The following is an 18,780-nucleotide window of genomic DNA, read 5'->3' on the forward strand; positions in this document are numbered from 1 at the left end:
CCTCTCAACAGAGGTTTCCCCAGAACACCAGTGTCCTATATGAAAAATCTGGGTGATGTGGAGTTAGCAAGTATAGCAAAGAGTTTTTAAATATCTATATTCCTTCTTGAACTAAACAACAGAAATAAAGTTACATGTGAGGTTTCACTGGCTTGATAATGTGAAATTGCTTTCCTCTGTGTTAGAATGATAAAGATAAACAAGACAATAAACCCAACACAGATTTGTCCACTTAATGAATTGGATTCACAAGGATATCTATAAATACATATGGTTATTTTTTATTATGGGAAGACTCAATAATTAAACCCACATTACTTGTCACTTGGCATGTTGTTAGGGTTCTGTCATTAAGCAAAATATAAGGGGTGCCATTTATGAGGAATTGGTAAGCATGATATGTATTTAGATGAAGTTGGAAGTTCCAAAAATTTCCAATCCTCCCAGCTCAAAAAAATAAAGAAATCACAACTAATGATAGTCAGAAACACAATCAGCAAAAACACATTTCTACAAATGTCATTGGTACCTGAAATACTACTTTTGGAAATGTCCATTTATGGGTAAGTGTGTCTTCTCTCAGGCTTGTTAAAATGCAAGTATCAGAAGGACTGGGCTAGCCTGCAACTACTGTCAGTTACTGACTAGTCCTTGAGCACAGTGACACATGGTTCCTGTTAAACGGATTCAGTGGGAGACTAGAAGAGGTTGACGCCAAGGAAAAGGCCCAAGAAAATAGAAGTGTTACTGAAGCTTAATTTCAGTCATTAAGCCCCTAAACTACGTCTACTGGGTAATAAGACAAAATAAGTCTGGGAAATTAAAAAAAAAAAAAAAAAAAAAAAAAAAAAAACACTGGTAGGGAACAGAGATAAGCAGCCAGGCAGTGGGAGTAGAACTGTGGATATTAATTTTCCAGGAAGGAGCTCTTTCCTTGATGGACTCCAGCACCTTCCTTCCCTTTAGTTTTCCATTCCAGTGTCTCACAAATACGAGAGCAGGGAACATTACCTTGTTACACTGCAGGAACCTGAGTTCCAGGTCATTTTGTGCAGTGTACTTTAGTGCTCCTCAGGGAAGATTCTTTTGAATCTTTAATTAGAAAATAGTCTCTTTGCCTAGATGCAGTGACTATTTCCATGGGATTCCAAGGCTACTCAGTGTCAGAGTTTGACTAGTTCCCAAGGTGTCCAGCATCCCCAAAGTTCTGATATTACACTCAGGGGTTTACCAAACCTACACTCATTGGTAGTAATGTTTCCCTTAGTTAATATTATAGTTACCTCCCAATTTTCTCTAATAATTTTAAAAAGGGATTTTAATGTTCTAGAAACATTGAAAAAAATATATATATATGTTTATATATAGAGAGATAGATATAGATATATATGATTCCTAGAATAAATATTATTCCTGCTTAATTTATCTTTCTTTATCTTAATTATCTATCTTAATTTATCTTTATTTTCTTTTTAATATTTCTGATAAAATATTTTTGGGGGATCAGGGGATTGTCCTTTCAATGGGTATTATTCTAAATATATTAATACCATGATCAATGGAAGTGTTTGCTCCATTGATGATCTAAATGTGTGTTGTCTAATCTGTATTGTCTAAATGTGGTTTTCTTAATATGTGTTCAATACTTGTATGAATGGTGAGAATGATATTTGAAAGTACAACAATTATTATCAAAAACATAGTTTAATAATTTTTAATATTCTCCCATGACGTATCCAAATAACAAATGCACATTGATTTATATTAACTGGCTAAAGAACTAAGCTATCATTTAAACCTGCTATTGCTGTCACCTGTCCACTACTAATAAATCTAAATATGAAACAAGAAAAGAACGTGCAAGTATAAAAGTCAGAATTTGTATTCCTACCTGATCCCAGGAAAGATTCTCTCAGAGACACTAGTGGTCCAAGATATGAGTTGCAGAAGATTTATATCCACTTGCAATTTGGAGTTTTTATTCCTAAAATATTTCAACACACCCTAAAGACATAATTACAATGTAACTACAAAAGATCGCTCTAGGGGAAAATTAGTAATTGGTTTAGGCTTATTTCCTCTAGAGTCTTGGGAATTCAGCAATGTGATTTCATCAGTTTATAATCACTTTGAGCTGATTGCTTTAAGTGATCAGGAATTTATTCTATAGTCCACAGGATTTTTGCATTATTGATTATCACTTATTCTAATTAATGAAGATAGCAATTAATAAAGATATTTAATATTGGCATAATTCATGAACTCTGATGTTTTTGTGTTTCCTTCCCTGTCTGAATCCTGTATTGCCCAACACTTTCCACAAAGGGGCTAGAATAACATGAGTAAATTATAAAACCAATCAGTAAAATAATATGAACAAGTCAACATAATGAGTTATAGAAGAAGAGTTAGTTCAAGATATTAGAGTCAGGTGCTGGGAAGTGATATTTTGTGGATAATCTGATAATCATATACTTAGTAGTATTTAGTTGCCAAATCATGTAAACAAAGGGGAAAGATTGAAATATTCTGCCTGACTTTTACTTCCTTTTACCAACTCTTAAACTTATCTAAGAGTTACAAATATAAGCTGGATATGGCACATTTGCTCAAATAATATTTAGTACAATTATAAAGGCAAAAATAGACACATAAATACTTAAACAGAGGCATATTTTCCAAATGACATATTGGAATCAGAGATCTCACTATAGTCTTCATCTATGTCCTTTTTTCTGTCATTCTCTCCTTCATTCACTGATTTGTGCCAAACTCTTTTCAAACTCAGATCCTCACCCTAAGTCCTCATGCACTGATGTGAATTCTATTTCTCTAAAACTTTCTCCAGATTTGCCTTCTATATTCAGATGTCGGCTTAGATAATAATCCTTAAGGGAAGACTATTTCTATATGCATTCAATTTACATAAAAACAGCATAATAGTCCTCTTTCGAGTTGTGTTCTGAGATTTTGTAATGACACATGTTGCAATCTTAATTTTCAATGTGGTTTAATTTATTGATAATACCTTCCTTTCCAAACCATTGCCCAAGAGAAAAGGGAACTGATATTATGTAACCACAGTCTGCATAGCACTCAGAACAGTGTTGTTTAGTCAGCTTTTTCATTGCTATGACCAAAATACCTGATTAGAACAATTTTAGAGGAAGAATAGTTCATTTTGACTCAGGGTTTCAGAGGTTTCTATCCTTCAATACTTGGCTCCATTGCTCTGGGCCCAAAGGTGAGGCAGAATATCCTGGTGGAAAAGGAAAGCAGCTCAGGACATGGCTGCCAGGAAGCAGAGAAAATGCAAGACTCACAGGGAAGAAATATGTGCCCCAGAGGCTGGCCCCTAATACCCACCTCCTCCAGCCAGACCCTCCCTACCTACAGTTATCACCTAGTTAATCCTTATCAGCAGATTAGTGCACTGATTGTGTAGAATCTCTCAAAACCCAAACATATCACCTCTTATCTTCCTTGCATTGTCTCACACAAGAGCTTCTGGGGAACACCCCATATCTAAACCAGAACAAGTGCCTAGACTGTGTTGAGTGATCACAAATTAATGGAGCTTGATTTTACCCACAGATATTTTGTTTTTATTCACATGATGTTTACAAATTTCACATTAATTATAATATTAGGAAATTCTTATAAAAATAAAAATAATCTGACTTTTCTTGGTTTGCTTTCTGACAGGGAAGCAAGTGACCAGAAATGAACAGCAGATTCCTCCCATTAAAAGGCCAGTGCTCCTCGGTTTGACAAAAACCTCTAAGCGTGCTGTTATTGTCCTACAGTCATGAGCTCAACCTCATGACTTTGTGTTTTGGATCACAGAAATGTATGTAGTGCAGACTGGATTAGATTTTCTAGTTACAGAGTAAAAGAAGGACAGAGAAAATGATCACTTCTGCCTAAAAAAGGTCAGCAAAAGATCACATACATGATGACAACAGAGCTAAGATGACATAATTAGGGGAGGGAGAAAGAAGAAGGAAAAGGAGGAGGAGGAGAAGGAGGGGAGGTAAGAAGAGGGGAAGGGGAAGGGGGAGGAGACAACATGACAACCTTCAAGGGCAAGAGCAGAAGCCACAGTTGTGCATTGTCCTAATTACATCAGTTCCTGTGCTCCTGTTGGCTTAGTGGAAGACTCTGCTTTTTGCCCCAGAAAGCATATTGGTGTTAATTTTGAAACTTACCAAATCTGACACACAATAAAAAAAACTCAAAAATATTGGAAAGAAGTATTAATTTGTAGATGGCATGGAGCAACTATTTGGGGAAAATGATATATCACAAGAACCCTAGAATCAACAGAGAAATTAGCAAGATCTCAAGAGAAAAGGCTCATATTAAAAACCCATAATGAGCACCTGTCTCCCCTCTCATCGCCTTGCTGTACATTGAACTTCTTAGAGACAGCCCTGGAGCAAGTTAGAATCAGATGGACAGTGGGTGGCTTTGTGTTCCACTATGAAAAATAACTAACCATGAGCAAACATGGACCCCAGGAGCTGAGAAGCAAAATGACCTCATATACATTCTTTTGTGAAAACTTTAAGGAGAAAAGGAGAGGAAGCATCAGATGCTTGCTTCCTTGTGAGCCTTTTTCCTCTTCTCTTCTGAGAATAACACTAGCATTCCTTTGATAAGGTTGCAAAAAAACTGGGAGAGATGTGGAATAGCACTGCTACAGATGACAAGAGTTTGAAAAAGAAGGCTACCGAGAAGGAAAACACACCACTGCTTAGCTAAAAGAAATCCCAAACGCAACAACAACAAAAAAGGTGTTATCAAGGAAGAAAAAAGCAAAGAAAGGAGGAAGAGGAGGGAGATCATGGTGATGAATAAGCTGGTTGTAGCACATATTTTTTCTTGTTTGTAAAGCAGTTAAACCTCCTTTACACAACTCACTAATTTTTTTAAAAAAATGAAATGTAAGGCTGAACAATATGGCTCTAAAAATCATTCAGTGTCTTTTTTTTTCATATAGTTAACACTATACTGAGTGTCCTACCAGCCTTATCCTGAGGATATTTTCAACAGTCACTAACCTTACCTAGCATGCTGTCAGGTTTCCTAGTGCACAGCATGAGTTAAATATACAGGAAGACAGTAGTTTGACATCATTTTTTTTTTTACCTCATGAAGGTTTTATGAAATAATTACTATCCTGTTAAATGAACATCACTCTGTAATTATAGAAAAATTAAAATTTCAGATATTTTCTTGACATTCCAAATATTCCTCTATTTCATTATCAGAGAAAAAAGAAACCTCATTATCATAAAGCCTGGCCAGAAAATATATAGGTAGATAGATATAGGTAGAGAATGAAGCAAGAATCTCACCAGAATCCCAAATTCTGGCTATAGAATATGGCTATAGAATCCCACATTCTGGTTCTAAAGATCCAATTGTACTCCTAGGATAAAATGAGATATTATTATGCTTTAAGAAATTAGCATTTTTGCTTATCTTAGTTTAATAATTTTTCATTTTTTGCAAAAAGAAAAACAGAAACAGAGAAACAGACTTTCCCTAATATATTTTGTGATAAGCTTAATACATATTTATGTACATACAATATTTTAATTTTTTATGATAAAATAACAGGCTATACCAAGAAAAGAATTTATGAAATATTTAGCATTTTAGATCAATAAGAGAGCACTAGTTATTTGGAGAGTAGAAGAAATTTTCATTTGCCTTAAAATCATTTATTTAAATATATCTCTTGAAGTCAAATGTAGTTGATATTGTTGAGCTTTTGGAAGAGCAGAGAGCAATTACATTTCCTTTTCTAGGTAATACTACCATTCCCAGGATACACTTTAACTGTCCATGAATTGGGTCTATATTCAGGAAGGAAAGAGTAAACATTACTTAACTAAACATAATTAGGGATAGGAGGAATATTCAAATCAAGGTATATAATCCATCTGGGATAATCCATTGCTACTTTATTTTCTTCCTAAATTTTAGTCTTTCCTCCCAGCACTATGTCCCAGATGATTCAAATGCAAGTGATACAGAAAGCATCCTCTGAAGGTCTATAGGGCAGAGACAGGAGTTGGGTCCCTAAAGCTCAGGCCTAGATTTACAGCTCAGTTCAAACTAAACTACCATCATTCGCTCCTTTTCATTCTTACTGCCATCAGACATAACATAATCGTGAGAAATAGATCATGATCTATTGCTTCTGGTTTTACTTTTTGAGTCAAAGAAAAAAGAATAGAAGATTGTTTCATAAGATTGCCCAATCCAAAAGTCATAGAGCTTGTTTGTCCTGCTTACCACTGTAATTAGTAACAGTCCATCAGTGTTCTGGGCAATAATTGTTGAGAAATTTCACTTTGAACAATATTTTCCAAGATTTAATGTGCCTACGAATCACCTGGGATCTGGTTGAAATACACATTTGGATACAGTATGTCTAAAACTCATTTTCAAAACACAAAAATGCATTATTAAATTAATCTTATTTTATTTGGCTACTGGGAACTGAACTCAGGGTTGCTTTGCCTCTGAGCTACATCCCCAGTCTAAGGTCAAGCTAATACTCATTATTTTCCTTCCAGTGCTCTCGCCAGCTGCCTGCACTGACGGAGATGAGCTGGGTTCAAAGGAGCTGGCTGCAACGTTAAACTAAGAAAATTATGAAGAAATCATGTAACATAGGAACATGAGTTTCTCAGGTCAAGAGTGGGACTTCTCTGTGACCTCAAGGGTCTTCTTTCATGCTGGGAGGCAAGAGAGAGCGAATGTACAGGGAACCTTTCTACTTATTAGGGAAAGACATTTGATAGAAAATTCTACCCAAATAAGGCAAGGGGGATGTTTCAAAGGTGGAGTCTTGCTTTGTGATGTCTTGTGGTCAGCAGATTGATTGATATCTTGGCAAGTCACACCCACTTCAGGTACTGTATGGGATCACAAGCAGGGCAAGAGGAAAAGCATACTTGCATCCCAAAGCTCAATCAGACTGCAATTCCAGATCAGTTTTCTTATATAGCTCCAATGCACATAGCTCACACTCAGCCCATGGATGGCTCCTGACACAATGCAAACATTTAAAAGCTACTCTGAGCAATTTTTAAGTGGAAAGCATATTTTTATTAGGTTACCATATCATGCCATAGATCTCTTGGGTTTATTCTTCCTAAAAGAAAATTTTGTATCCTTGGAACAACATTTCCTAGGCCTCAACCCTCAACAGTCATTGTTAACCACTCTGTTTCTATGAGTTACATATTTCAGACTCCAAGTACAAGTGAAAACTTGCAGCATTATTATTATTTTTTTCTGTGCCTGGTTCATTTCACCACATTGACACAATTGACAATACTTTCCTCTTTCTTCAGACTGAAAATAAAGCACATTTTCTTTTTCCATGGATTCACTGATGAATATGTCTTGGTTACATGTCTTGATTATTGTGAATAAATCTGCAAAGAACATGGAAGCATACATATTTCCTGTACATACTGATTTTATTTCCTTAAATCTATACCTGGATATAGAAAATCCAGAATACTTGGTAGTTCTATCTTTGACTTTTTGAGAAAAATCCATATTGTTTTTCATAATAGATGTACTAACTTACCTTTCTGACCATATTGTTGGAAGAACATTTGGACCAAAATTTTAGAGTTATGGTTTATGGCCAAATGGAGGTAGTGACATTGTCCTAATAATATTTCTTCTAAGGACATTCTTCAAGGCCTGCTTTACATCCTTGTTCCTTAGACTATAGATCAAGGGATTAAGCACTGGGTTGACAAAGCTGTAGAAGACAGCAATTATTTTGGATTCCTCAACAGTCTTGTCTGTTGGTGGTCTCACATACATGCAGAACAGGGTCCCATAAAACAAGGTGACAGCCATCATGTGGGAGCCACAGGTGGAGAGTGCCTTGCGCCTGCCCTCTGCTGATTTGATCCTGAGGATGGAAGCCATGATGAAGGCATAGGACACCAGGATGATGGTGAGGGAGCTGGAGAGGTTGAAGCCAGCTGAGATGAGCATGGCATGCTCTTTGACATACGTGTCAGAGCAGGAGAGCTTGATGAGTGGTGGGTCAGCACAGTAGAAGTGATTGATGACATTGGACCTACAGAAGGTCATGCGGAAGGTCAGGATGCTCTGGAAGAGTCCATCTGAGAACCCATACACATAAGGACATGTGGCCAAGCTGATGTACACTCTCCTGGACATCTTCACATTGTAGCGCAGAGGATCACATATGGCCACATAGCGGTCATAGGCCATTGCAGCGAGCATGTACATTTCTGTGAGGAGAAGGGCAATAAAAATGTAGCACTGTGTAAAGCATCCCACAAAGGAGATGGTCTTCTTCTCTGATAAAAAATTCTTCAGCATCTGTGGGGTTGCATTGCAGGTGTAACACAAGTCCACAAAGGCCAAGTTACTGAGGAAGAAGTACATGGGAGTGTGAAGGCGAGAGTCCAGTTGGATCAACACTACCATGCCCAGGTTCCCAGAGAGGGTGATGAGGTAAAGGGCCAGAAACAGCACAAAGAGGGCAGGCTGGAGCTCTGGGCGATCTGTGAGCCCTAGCAAAACGAATTCTGTTATCACACTGCCATTTATGGTGGGCATCTCTGGATAGTCACGGTCTGCATTGAAACTACAGAAAACAACAGGCATAAAGTTCCAATGAGAGTTGAAATCGCTTTTCTCCAAAGAATATATGACACAATCGGTTCTACCATCAAATTGTGGGGTTTTTTAAAAACTACTAAATTATTTTCTCATTTATTTTGTTAACTTTAACACTTCTGTCTCCAAACCTACGCACATACCATTCAATGATAGATGGATAGATAGATAGATAGATAGATAGATAGATAGATAGATAGATAGACAGACAGACAAATACATACACACATACATACATACATACATAATCACATGCAATTGCACGTAAGTTACATTTCTTTTTCTGGTATTATTATTATTATTATTATTATTATTATTATAATCATTATTATTTTGTCCTTTAATTCCAAATTATCCTATAAGACCCAGATTAAAGCCTACTGTTTTATGAAATATTTCTCACCCTTTCCCTCTTAATGAGTGATTCAATCCCTTTCTGTTCCTTGTTTCCAGCACACCCTATAAATATGCATTTATTCTTTAGCCTATGAAACCTCAATATTTTTCTACTTTGTAATCATCATATATTAGTTCTTCCATAGCTGATAGAAAATCCAGTTTATTATTGTATCATGACTACCCAGCATAAGTTATATACTGGTTTATTTATTAGAAGAAAAATTTAAAATAATATACGACTGAGAGCATAGATCATCTGCTGCATTTGACTCCTCTCTGTATTCTGAAAGAGGTTTGGAAGAGGTCAGAAATTTAGTAGAATTTATTGCTTATTGAAATTTTGTGTGAAACGAAATTGCTTGCAAAATTTGTTAGTCAAATAAGTTTAATGTGTTTCAGAATGTCTTCTGTGGAATATTTGGATCTTCATATCTGTTAATTATCAATAGGAATATAATGAAGGATTTTACAGTTCCATAAACATTTGCCAAATAAAATTTTAAAGCATCTTCAAAATTAATTCCCACTCAGTATTTTGAGATGATTATAGAAAAGAGTTCTGTTATTCTTTTTTTTTAAGAAACTCAGTTAGTATAGTTTGCATTGAAGCTACTGAACACATCCTTTTTTTTCCATATTCTACCATTGATCTATGTTCCCAGCTATGCCCCTGCCCTCCATTTTGCTTTTAATTTCTCTTCACAGCACATCTAATGCTGAATCCTATCTTTCTTTCACTCAAGATGCTTTTTATACTTTGCCTTTTTTTCTCAAGTCTAACACTTTTAAAATTTGCCCAATTCTTGCAAAACTGCTATAACATTTATAAAGTTAGAACAAAGTTCCCTGTGAATCTGGAAAGAATTGAGATGTTTGATGACAAGGAACTGCTGGAACAAGAACAAGCATGTCATCCCATTGAGGTGCAGCATGGAGCACAGAGCTGTGTTACATCTTCCCCCTACACCATTGTTTTCTCTTATGTGGATCATTTACACCCTGAGATAGACTGTACCATGACAGGGAGGGATATCATTACTTCGAAGCAATGACAAAGTTCTGGAATAAGAATCAGTTGAGAGCCTTGCATATTATGTTGCACCTACAATTTTATAGTTTTGAATTTATAAACAAGCTTCTCCATTTCTCTCTTTATAATGGAAAATAGAAGTCTATCCCGGCTCCCTCTCAAGTGTAGATATCAGAACAGATATTCATAAAACAAGGCTTCCTGTCACTGTGCATATTTTGGAATTCAACAATGCAGATGCAGCAGTGAACATTTTCAAAATTCCTGATGGATATTGATTGAGGATATCCTAAGTGTATAAATAGTATTTTAAATAACAGAACTATGAGAAAAAGAAAGGAGTTTTGGAAAATAGGTATTTAAATTTTAAATAGGAAAAGCAAGGAAGAGATCACTGAGAGGGTAACAATTTTGAGGAAAAAAAGCTGGAGGAGAAGAAAAAAAAAAGACAAGTTAAAGGCTATTTTGAGAAGGGTGTCTTGGAAGGATAAAGAGAAAATGCAACAGTATAATTTGAAATCTTCTTGGGAACTGCTAATGATTTGTGTGTGCAGAGTTAATGCAAAGGAATGCAGAAAACTCTACCTGGGAGGTTCCCTCATATAGAAATGTTTTATTTTATTGAAAGTCTAATTATTTTCTATATATGACTATCCCATCAAGAAAATCAACAGGATTCAGTGGAGCACAGGGATCAGGATTAATAGAAGCTTCCTTTCACAGGGTCTAGCAGAAAGAGTTCTGGAATTTTTATATTCATTCATAGGATAGCAGCTGGGAGTGTAGGAGATGTTATCCTCCTGCTCCTTGGCATCTAAGAAACTCTGAAGGAAAACTTGATGGAGAATACAAGAATAGACAAAATTGGAAGAGAAATGATCAGGATGTATGAATTTCAGACTTACAAAAGAGAAAGCAATTAATTATACATGATCAATTCATTTGCAGGAGGATGACATTTTATGCCACTTGATGACCATGGAAGGGATCTGAAACAGTTTTGACTAAAAAGCTCTGTGACTTGTGCAGGTTCCATAAATAAAATCCACATCGGGAGGAAAAGGGGAAGTACTGGGGACTAAATTAGAATAAATAAATTTATTAATTTTAAATTATGTCAAGAGGAATTTTAATGTTATGAGTAAGTAAAAAGAACCAATAGAAAAGAAATACATAGAAAAAGAAAAAAAAACATTATGTTGTGTTAATGTTCACAAATGCAGCCTTGATTATAATTAGATTCAAATAGCAAGCTCATCTGCTGGATGGCCCTGAAAAGTCAATACAAATAACCAGTTTGCACCTAAAATAATAAAAACTCAATGAGCTATTTCAGGGAACTCAGTTATCTACTTACATCTGCAATCATTTTGGATGGTTCTGGAATTTATACACAACCTTGACACCAATAAATTCCCTGAATGAACTTGGATAACACTTAGCTCAGTTGCAGCTTTTGCAAAAGAAATAAATAATTTTGAAAGTTGAACCTGTTCTGCCATCCTGAAGTAGGTTGATACTTCAGAATTTAGAAAGTCAAAATTTGTGAAAGTATTTACAATAAATGATTTTGGTTTTCACTCCACCAGTTAGGAATTCTAATTCACATGGGTACCAAGTTTAACTCACTTACCTTATCTTGACTTTTCTGGTGTAAATATGAAAAGGATCATCAGAAGGACAAAATAGTGAATTCATTTCAAGTACTTAGATACTAACATTTGGCATGAAATGAGCTTGTAATGACTTTTGTCCAAAATAGAATTAACACCTTCTATAACTTATCACCCCTCTTTACTTCTCTGCCTAAAGCCCTTGAGAAAAGTTGTGTCTATTTTCTTGAGCTAAATGCCAAAGTTTAGATGACATACTGATTCACAAAGCCAATGAAAACCTAACTCTCAAGGATGTCAACTGTCAACACCTATAAACCACGGGCTTCAGTAAGAACCTTTAAAACAATTTTCTTTTGATTGAAAATCAAGAAATTCAAAGCATAGGAACTTACTTCTGGTTTAGTATGGCTGTACTTTCTCAACCTCTGATTAAGGCAGTTTCTTAAGACCTCTTTAAGCAGAAAAATGTGGTTGTATTTGTTTCAGGATGTGAGAGATGGTAATTATGTCTTAAGGCAAATCTCAGTAGAACTGAGGAGCCTCAGTGATGAGTGTAATTTTAATTCACGCCACTAGGGTTTAACAAAAGCACTGGGGATACAATTTCAAATTTGCTAGTGTTTTTCCTATGAACTCCATGGGAGGCACACAAATACATTTTATCTTGTTTTATCATTTGATCTGCTTTTTTTCCTCTTTTTGTTTCATACAAACACTTAACCCAAGATCTACCCTCCTAAACCTTTGAATGCACAATGCAGTATTTTTCACTCCAGGCACAATATTTCACAGCAGCTTTCTAGAACTTTCTCATCTTGCTCTACTGAAATTGCTTATTAGCCTTGAACTTCCCATGTCTTCCTTTTTGAAAAAAAAAATCAGAAGCAATCTTTTTAAATTAAACACTGATTAATAATCCACCATGTGCCATATGTTCTTCATGGATTCATTCATTGATGAATATTTGGATTATTTCCATATCTTACCTATTGTGAATAATGCTGCTATCTAGTATAGAAGTGCAGATATATTACACTTGAGGATCCCTGTTTCAAATTTTTGGATATATACCTAGAAGTGGGAGAGCTAGAAAATATGAATGCTCTATTTTTAATTTTCTGAGAAACCTCCATTTTGTTTTCCATAGCTGATATAACATTCTGTATTCCCACAAAACATTTGCAAACACTACGATTTCTCCACATCCTAGCTAACACTTAGTGTCTGTTATTTTTCTTTTATTCAGAGTATAGCCCTTCTAACTCATGTGAGGCAATATCTCATAATTTTGTTTTCTTGATGCCTAGAAATGTCAAATATAGTTTCCTAAATCTGTAAGAAACTTGAATGTTTTGTTCTGAAAAAAAAATTCTGTTCAGATCCTTTGCCCATTTTTTCAGTGGGGTTCTTTGTTGCTGAGTATTTGTTCCCCTGTTTGTTAATTTGCTATTGAGTACAGGAGTTCCCAATATATTTTGGATAGTAACCCCTTTATCAGATACATGGTTCAAAAATATTTTCTCCAGATTTTTTAATTATTATTTTGTTTTTGGTACTGAGGATTGAACTCAGAGTACTCTACTCTGAGCTACATCCCAAACCCCAATGTTTAATTTTATTTTGACACAAGGTCACTAAGATGCTCAGGCTGGCCTTCAATTTGTCATCCTCCTGCCTCAGCCTCCCAAATAGTTGGATTATAGGCATCCATCACCATACCCAGCTATTTTCTCTGATCCTATAGATGGCTTTTTCAATTGGTTTAGGTACTTTCTTTTAATTTACTTATTTATTTATTTAGAGAGAGGGTTTTATTGTGTCCCACTGGTCTCAGAACTCCAGAAATGTTTATTTTGATGTCATGCCACTTGTTAATTTTTTGCTTTTGATGTTTGTACTTTGATGTGAGATCAAGAAATCATTGCAATGCCCAAGGTCTTAAAGATTTTCCCTTAGCTTTTATTTAAGAGGTTTTACAGTATCAGACCTTATATTTAAATCTTCAATTCATTTTGAGTTGATTTTTGTACTTGGTATGTAATAAAGGACCAATTTCATTCATTTTTTGGATGTGGCTATCCAATTTTCCCACCAGCATTTGTTGAAGAGACTACCCACTTGCATTGTGAATTTTTGACATATTTGTCAAAAATCAGTTTAGCAAATGTTCATGGGTATTTTCAAGGCTGTCTATTATTTTCCATTGGTCTGTATGTCTGTTATTATACCAGAGTCGTTTATATACATATATTATACCAGTGTTTTAATTGATACAGTTTTGTAATACTTTCAAATAATAAAAAAGTGAGATGCTACCAGCTTTATTCTTTCTTAAGATGACATTGGCTCTTAAAGATTCTTTAATAAAAATACAAATGAGAAAAGGATTGGAGGTCTCTGAGCTGAGAACATGTTTTCTTACCTACTGTTGTAAATAATGAGAGGACACCAGTGTCCTAAAGCCTATGAATTCAAAGCTTTCACTTAGAGCACGGGTTCTCAAAAGTTTATAAGCCTACAAATCACTTGAGGATTGGATTAACACATGGATTTCAAGGTAATATATCTAAGATCAAGAATGTATGGGGGCTGGGGATGTGACTCAAGCAGTAGCGCCTTCGCCTGGCATGCGTGCGGCCTGGGTTGGATCCTCAGCACCACATACAAATAAAGATGTTGTGTCCGTTGAAAACCAAAAAATAAATATTAAAAAAATTCTCTCTCTCTCTCTCTCTCTCTCTCTCTCTAAAAAAAAAAAAGAATGTATTTCTGGGCTTCTTACAACCTCCAAAATAATGCCAATGCCTCTAGTCCATGTATACATGTTAAGGGGTAGGTTTACGAAAAATGAAGGCAACTCGTTATTTTCTAAATAACAATTTAGCTGAAAATCCTAAAATATCCACAGAGAATACTGAAATTCATTATCAAAATGCAAATATATTTGAGCAAAAAGTTTAGAGTTGTGGTTTATGGCCAAGTGGAGGTATTGACAATGTCCTGATGATACTTCTTCTGAGGAAATTCTTCAAGGCCTGCTTTACATCTTTTTTCTGCAGACTGTAGATCAAGGGATTAAGATTAAGCAAAGGGGTTACAAAAGTGTAGAAGACAGCAATTATTTTGGATTCCTCAACAGTCTTGTCTGTTGGTGGTCTCACATACATGCAGAACAGGGTCCCATAAAACAAGGTGACAGCCATCATGTGGGAGCCACAGGTGGAGAATGCTGGAGAGGTTGAAGATAGCAGAAATGAGCATGGCGTGCTCTTTGACATATGTGTCAGAGCACCAGAGCTTGATGAGTGGTGGGTCAGCACAGTAGAAATGATTGATGACATTGGACCTACAGAAGGTCATGCGGAAGGTCAGGATACTCTGGAAGAGTCCATATGAGAATCCATACACATAAGGACATGTGCCCAATCAGATGCACACTCTCCTGGACATCTTCACACTGTAACGCAGAGGATCACATATGGCCACATAGTGGTCATAGGCCATTGCAGGGAGCATGTAAATCTCTGTGAGGAGAAGGGCAATGAAAATGTAGCATTGTGTAAACCATCCCACAAAGGAGATGTTCTTCTTCTCTGATAAAAAATTCTTCAACATCTGTGGGGTTGCATTGCAGGTGTAACACAAGTCCACAAAGGCCAAGTTACTGAGGAAGAAGTACATGGGAGTGTGAAGGCGAGAGTCCAGTTGGATCAACACTACCATGCCCAGGTTCCCAGAGAGGGTGATGAGGTAAAGGGCCAGAAACAGCACAAAGAGGGCAGGCTGGAGCTTTGGGTGATCTGTGAGCCCTAGCAAAACGAATTCTGTTATCACACTGTCATTTATGGTGGGCATTTCTGGATAGTCACGGTCTGCCTTGAAATTACAGAAAACAAGCACGCATAAAGTTCCAATGAGAGCTGAAATCGCTTTTCTCCAAAGAATATATCACACAATGGGTTCTACCATCAAATTGTGTGTTTTTTTTTTAACTACTAAATTATTGTCTCATTTTTCTTTTGTTAACTTTAACATTTCTGTCTCCGTGTCTATACACATACCATTCAATGATAGATAGATAGATGATAGATAGATAGATAGATAGATAGATAGACAAATACATACATACATTCATACATAATTACATATATTTGCAGGTAAGTTACATTTCTTCTTTCTCTGGTGGCACTATTTTGATTGTATTATTATTATTATTATTATTATTATTATTATTATTATTATTATTTTGCATTTTAATTCCAAATTATCCTATAAGACCCAGATTAAAGCCTACTGCTTTATGAAATATTTCTCACCTTTTCCCTCTTAATGAGTTATTCAATCCCTTTATATTCCTTGTTTCCAGCACCCCCTATAAATATGCATTTATTCTTTAGCCTATGAAATCACAATAATTGTCTACTTTCTAATCCTTATGCATTAGTTCTTCTATAACTGATAGAAAATCCGTTTATTATTGTACCATGCTACCTAGCATAAATTATATCCTGGATTATTTATTAGAAGAAAAATTTAAAATAGTATGCCACTAAGAGCATAGATCACCTGCTGCATTTGACTCCTCTCTGTATCCTAAAAGAGGTTTGGAAGAGGTCAGAAATTTAGTAGAATTTAGTGCTTATTGAAATTTTGTGTGAAAAGAAATTGCTTGCAAAACTTGTTAATCAAATAAGTTTAATGTGTTTCAGAATGTCTTCTGTGGAATATTTGGATCTTCATATCTATTAATTATCAATAGGAATATAATGAAGGATTTGCTAGTCCATAAACATTTGAAAAATAAAATTTTAAAGTGTCTTAAAAATTAATTTCCACACAGTATTTTGAGGATGATTATAGAAAAGAGTTCTGTCACTATTTTTTTAAAGAAATTCAGTTAGTATAGTTTGCATTTAAGATACTGAACACATCCTTTTTTTTTTCCCACATGCTACCATTGATCTATGTTCCTAGCTACACGGCTGCCCTCCATTTTGCTTTTAATTTCTCTTCACTGCACATCTAATGCTGAATTCTATCTTTCTTTCACTTAAGATGTTTTTTATACTTTGCCATTTTTCTAAAGTTTAACACTTTTATAATTTGCCTAATTCTTGCAAAACTATTCACTACTACTATAACTTTTATAATAGAACAAAGTTCCCTGTAAATCTGGAAAGAATTGAGATGTTTGATGACAAGGAACTGCTGGAAGGAGGACAAGCGTGTCATGCCAATGAGGTGCAACATGGAGCACAGAGCTGTGTCACATCTTCCCCCTACACCATTGTTTTCTCTTATGTGGATCATTTACACCCTGAGATATACTGTACCATGATGGCAAGAGATATCATTACTTAGAAGTAATGACAAAGTTTGGGAATAAGAATCAGTTGAGAGTCTTGCATATCATGTTGCACCTACAATTTTATAGTTTTGAATTCATAAACAAGCTTCTCCATTTCTCTCTTTGTAACAGAAAATAGAAGTCTATCCTGGCTTATGTGTGCAGAGTTAATGCAAAGGAGGGCAGAAAACTCTACCTGGGAGGTTCTCTCATATAGAAATGTTTTATTTTATTGAAAGTCTAATTCTTTTCTATTTATGACTTTCCCATCAAGAAAATCAACAGGATTCAGTGGAGCACAGAGATCAGGATTAATAGAAGCTTCCTTTCAAGAGGCTCTAGTAGAAAGAGTTCTGTAATTTTTATATTTATTCATATGACAGCAGATGGGATTATAGGAGAGGTTCTTCTCCTTCTCCTTCACACCTAAGAAACTCTGAAGGAAAACTTGATGGAGAATACAAGAATAGACAAAAGTGGAAGAGAAATGATCAGGATATATGAATTTCACTTACAAAAGAGAAAGCAATTAATTATACATGATCAATTCATTTGCAGGAGGATGACATTTTATGCCACTTGATGACCATGGGAGGGATCTGAAACAGTTTTGACTAAAAAGCTCTGCGACGTGTGTAGGTTCCAGAAATAAAAATCCACATGGAGAGGAAAAGGGGAAGTACTGGGGACTAAATTAGAATAAATAAATTTTTTTGATTTTTAAATTATGTCAAAAGGAATTTTAATGTTATGAGTAAGTAAAAAGAACCAATAGAAAAGAAATAATAGAAAAAGAAAAAAAACATTTTGTAGTGTTAATGTTCACAAAAGCTTATCTGCTGGATGGCTCTGAAAAACCAATAAAAATGACCAATTTACACCTAAAATAATAATAACTCAATGAGCTATTTCAGGGAGCTCAGTTATCTACTTGTATCAGCAATCGTTTTGGATGGTTCTGGAATTTATACACAACCTTGACACCAATAAATTCCCTGAATGAACTTGGATAACACTTAGCTAAAATTTTAAAAGTAGTACCTGTTCTGCCATCCTGAAGTAGGTTGATACTTCAGAATTTAGAAAGTCAAAATTTGTGAAACTAATTCCAATAAATGATTTTGGTTTTCACTCCACCAGTTAGGAATTCTAACTTCACATGGGTACCAAGTTTAACTCACCTACCTTATGTTGACTTTTCTGGTGTAAATATGAAAAGGATCATCAGAAGGACAAAATAGTGAATTCATTTCAAGTACTTAGATACTAACATTTGGCATGAAATGAGCTTGTAATGACTTTTGTCCAAAATAGAATTAACACCTTCTATAATTTATCACCACTCTTTATTTCTCTGCCTAAAGCCCTTGAGAAAAGTTTTGTCCATTTTTTTGAGCTAAATGTCAAAGTTTATATGACATACTGATTCACAAAGCCAATGGAAACCTAACTCTCCTTGATGTCAACACCTTTAAACCCCAGGCTTCAGTAAGAACCTTTAATATAATTTTCTTTTGATTAAAACTCAAGAAATTCAAAGCATAGGAACTTACATCTGGGTTACTATGGCAGTACTTTCTCAACCTCGGATAAAGGCAGTTTCTTAAGACCTCTTTAAGCAGAAAAATGTGGTTGTATTTATTTCAGGATGTGAGAGATGGTAATTATGTCTTAAGGCAAATATCAGAAGAATTGAG

The 18,780-nt window shown here is 35.3% G+C and overlaps 1 protein-coding gene and 1 pseudogene across 2 annotated transcripts; both read right to left on the reverse strand.

Moving 5' to 3' along the window:
- Window positions 1-7,662: 7,662 nt before the first annotated feature.
- On the reverse strand, window positions 7,663-8,631 carry LOC308641871 (olfactory receptor 5M11-like; the record flags this gene model as incomplete). The annotated part of the gene is made up of 1 exon (XM_081280454.1): window positions 7,663-8,631. One exon carries the CDS (start codon window positions 8,629-8,631, stop codon window positions 7,663-7,665), a length of 969 nt encoding a protein of 322 aa, XP_081136580.1.
- Window positions 8,632-14,693: 6,062 nt separating this feature from the next.
- Window positions 14,694-15,591, reverse strand: LOC308641872 (olfactory receptor 5M11-like; annotated as a pseudogene). The gene has a single exon. The product of its transcript is annotated as an olfactory receptor 5M11-like (transcript).
- Between the last annotated feature and the right edge of the window lie 3,189 nt (window positions 15,592-18,780).

Source organism: Spermophilus citellus (genome assembly GCF_964194105.1).
Source record: "Spermophilus citellus genome assembly, chromosome: 2".
Classification (NCBI taxonomy): domain Eukaryota; kingdom Metazoa; phylum Chordata; class Mammalia; order Rodentia; family Sciuridae; genus Spermophilus; species Spermophilus citellus.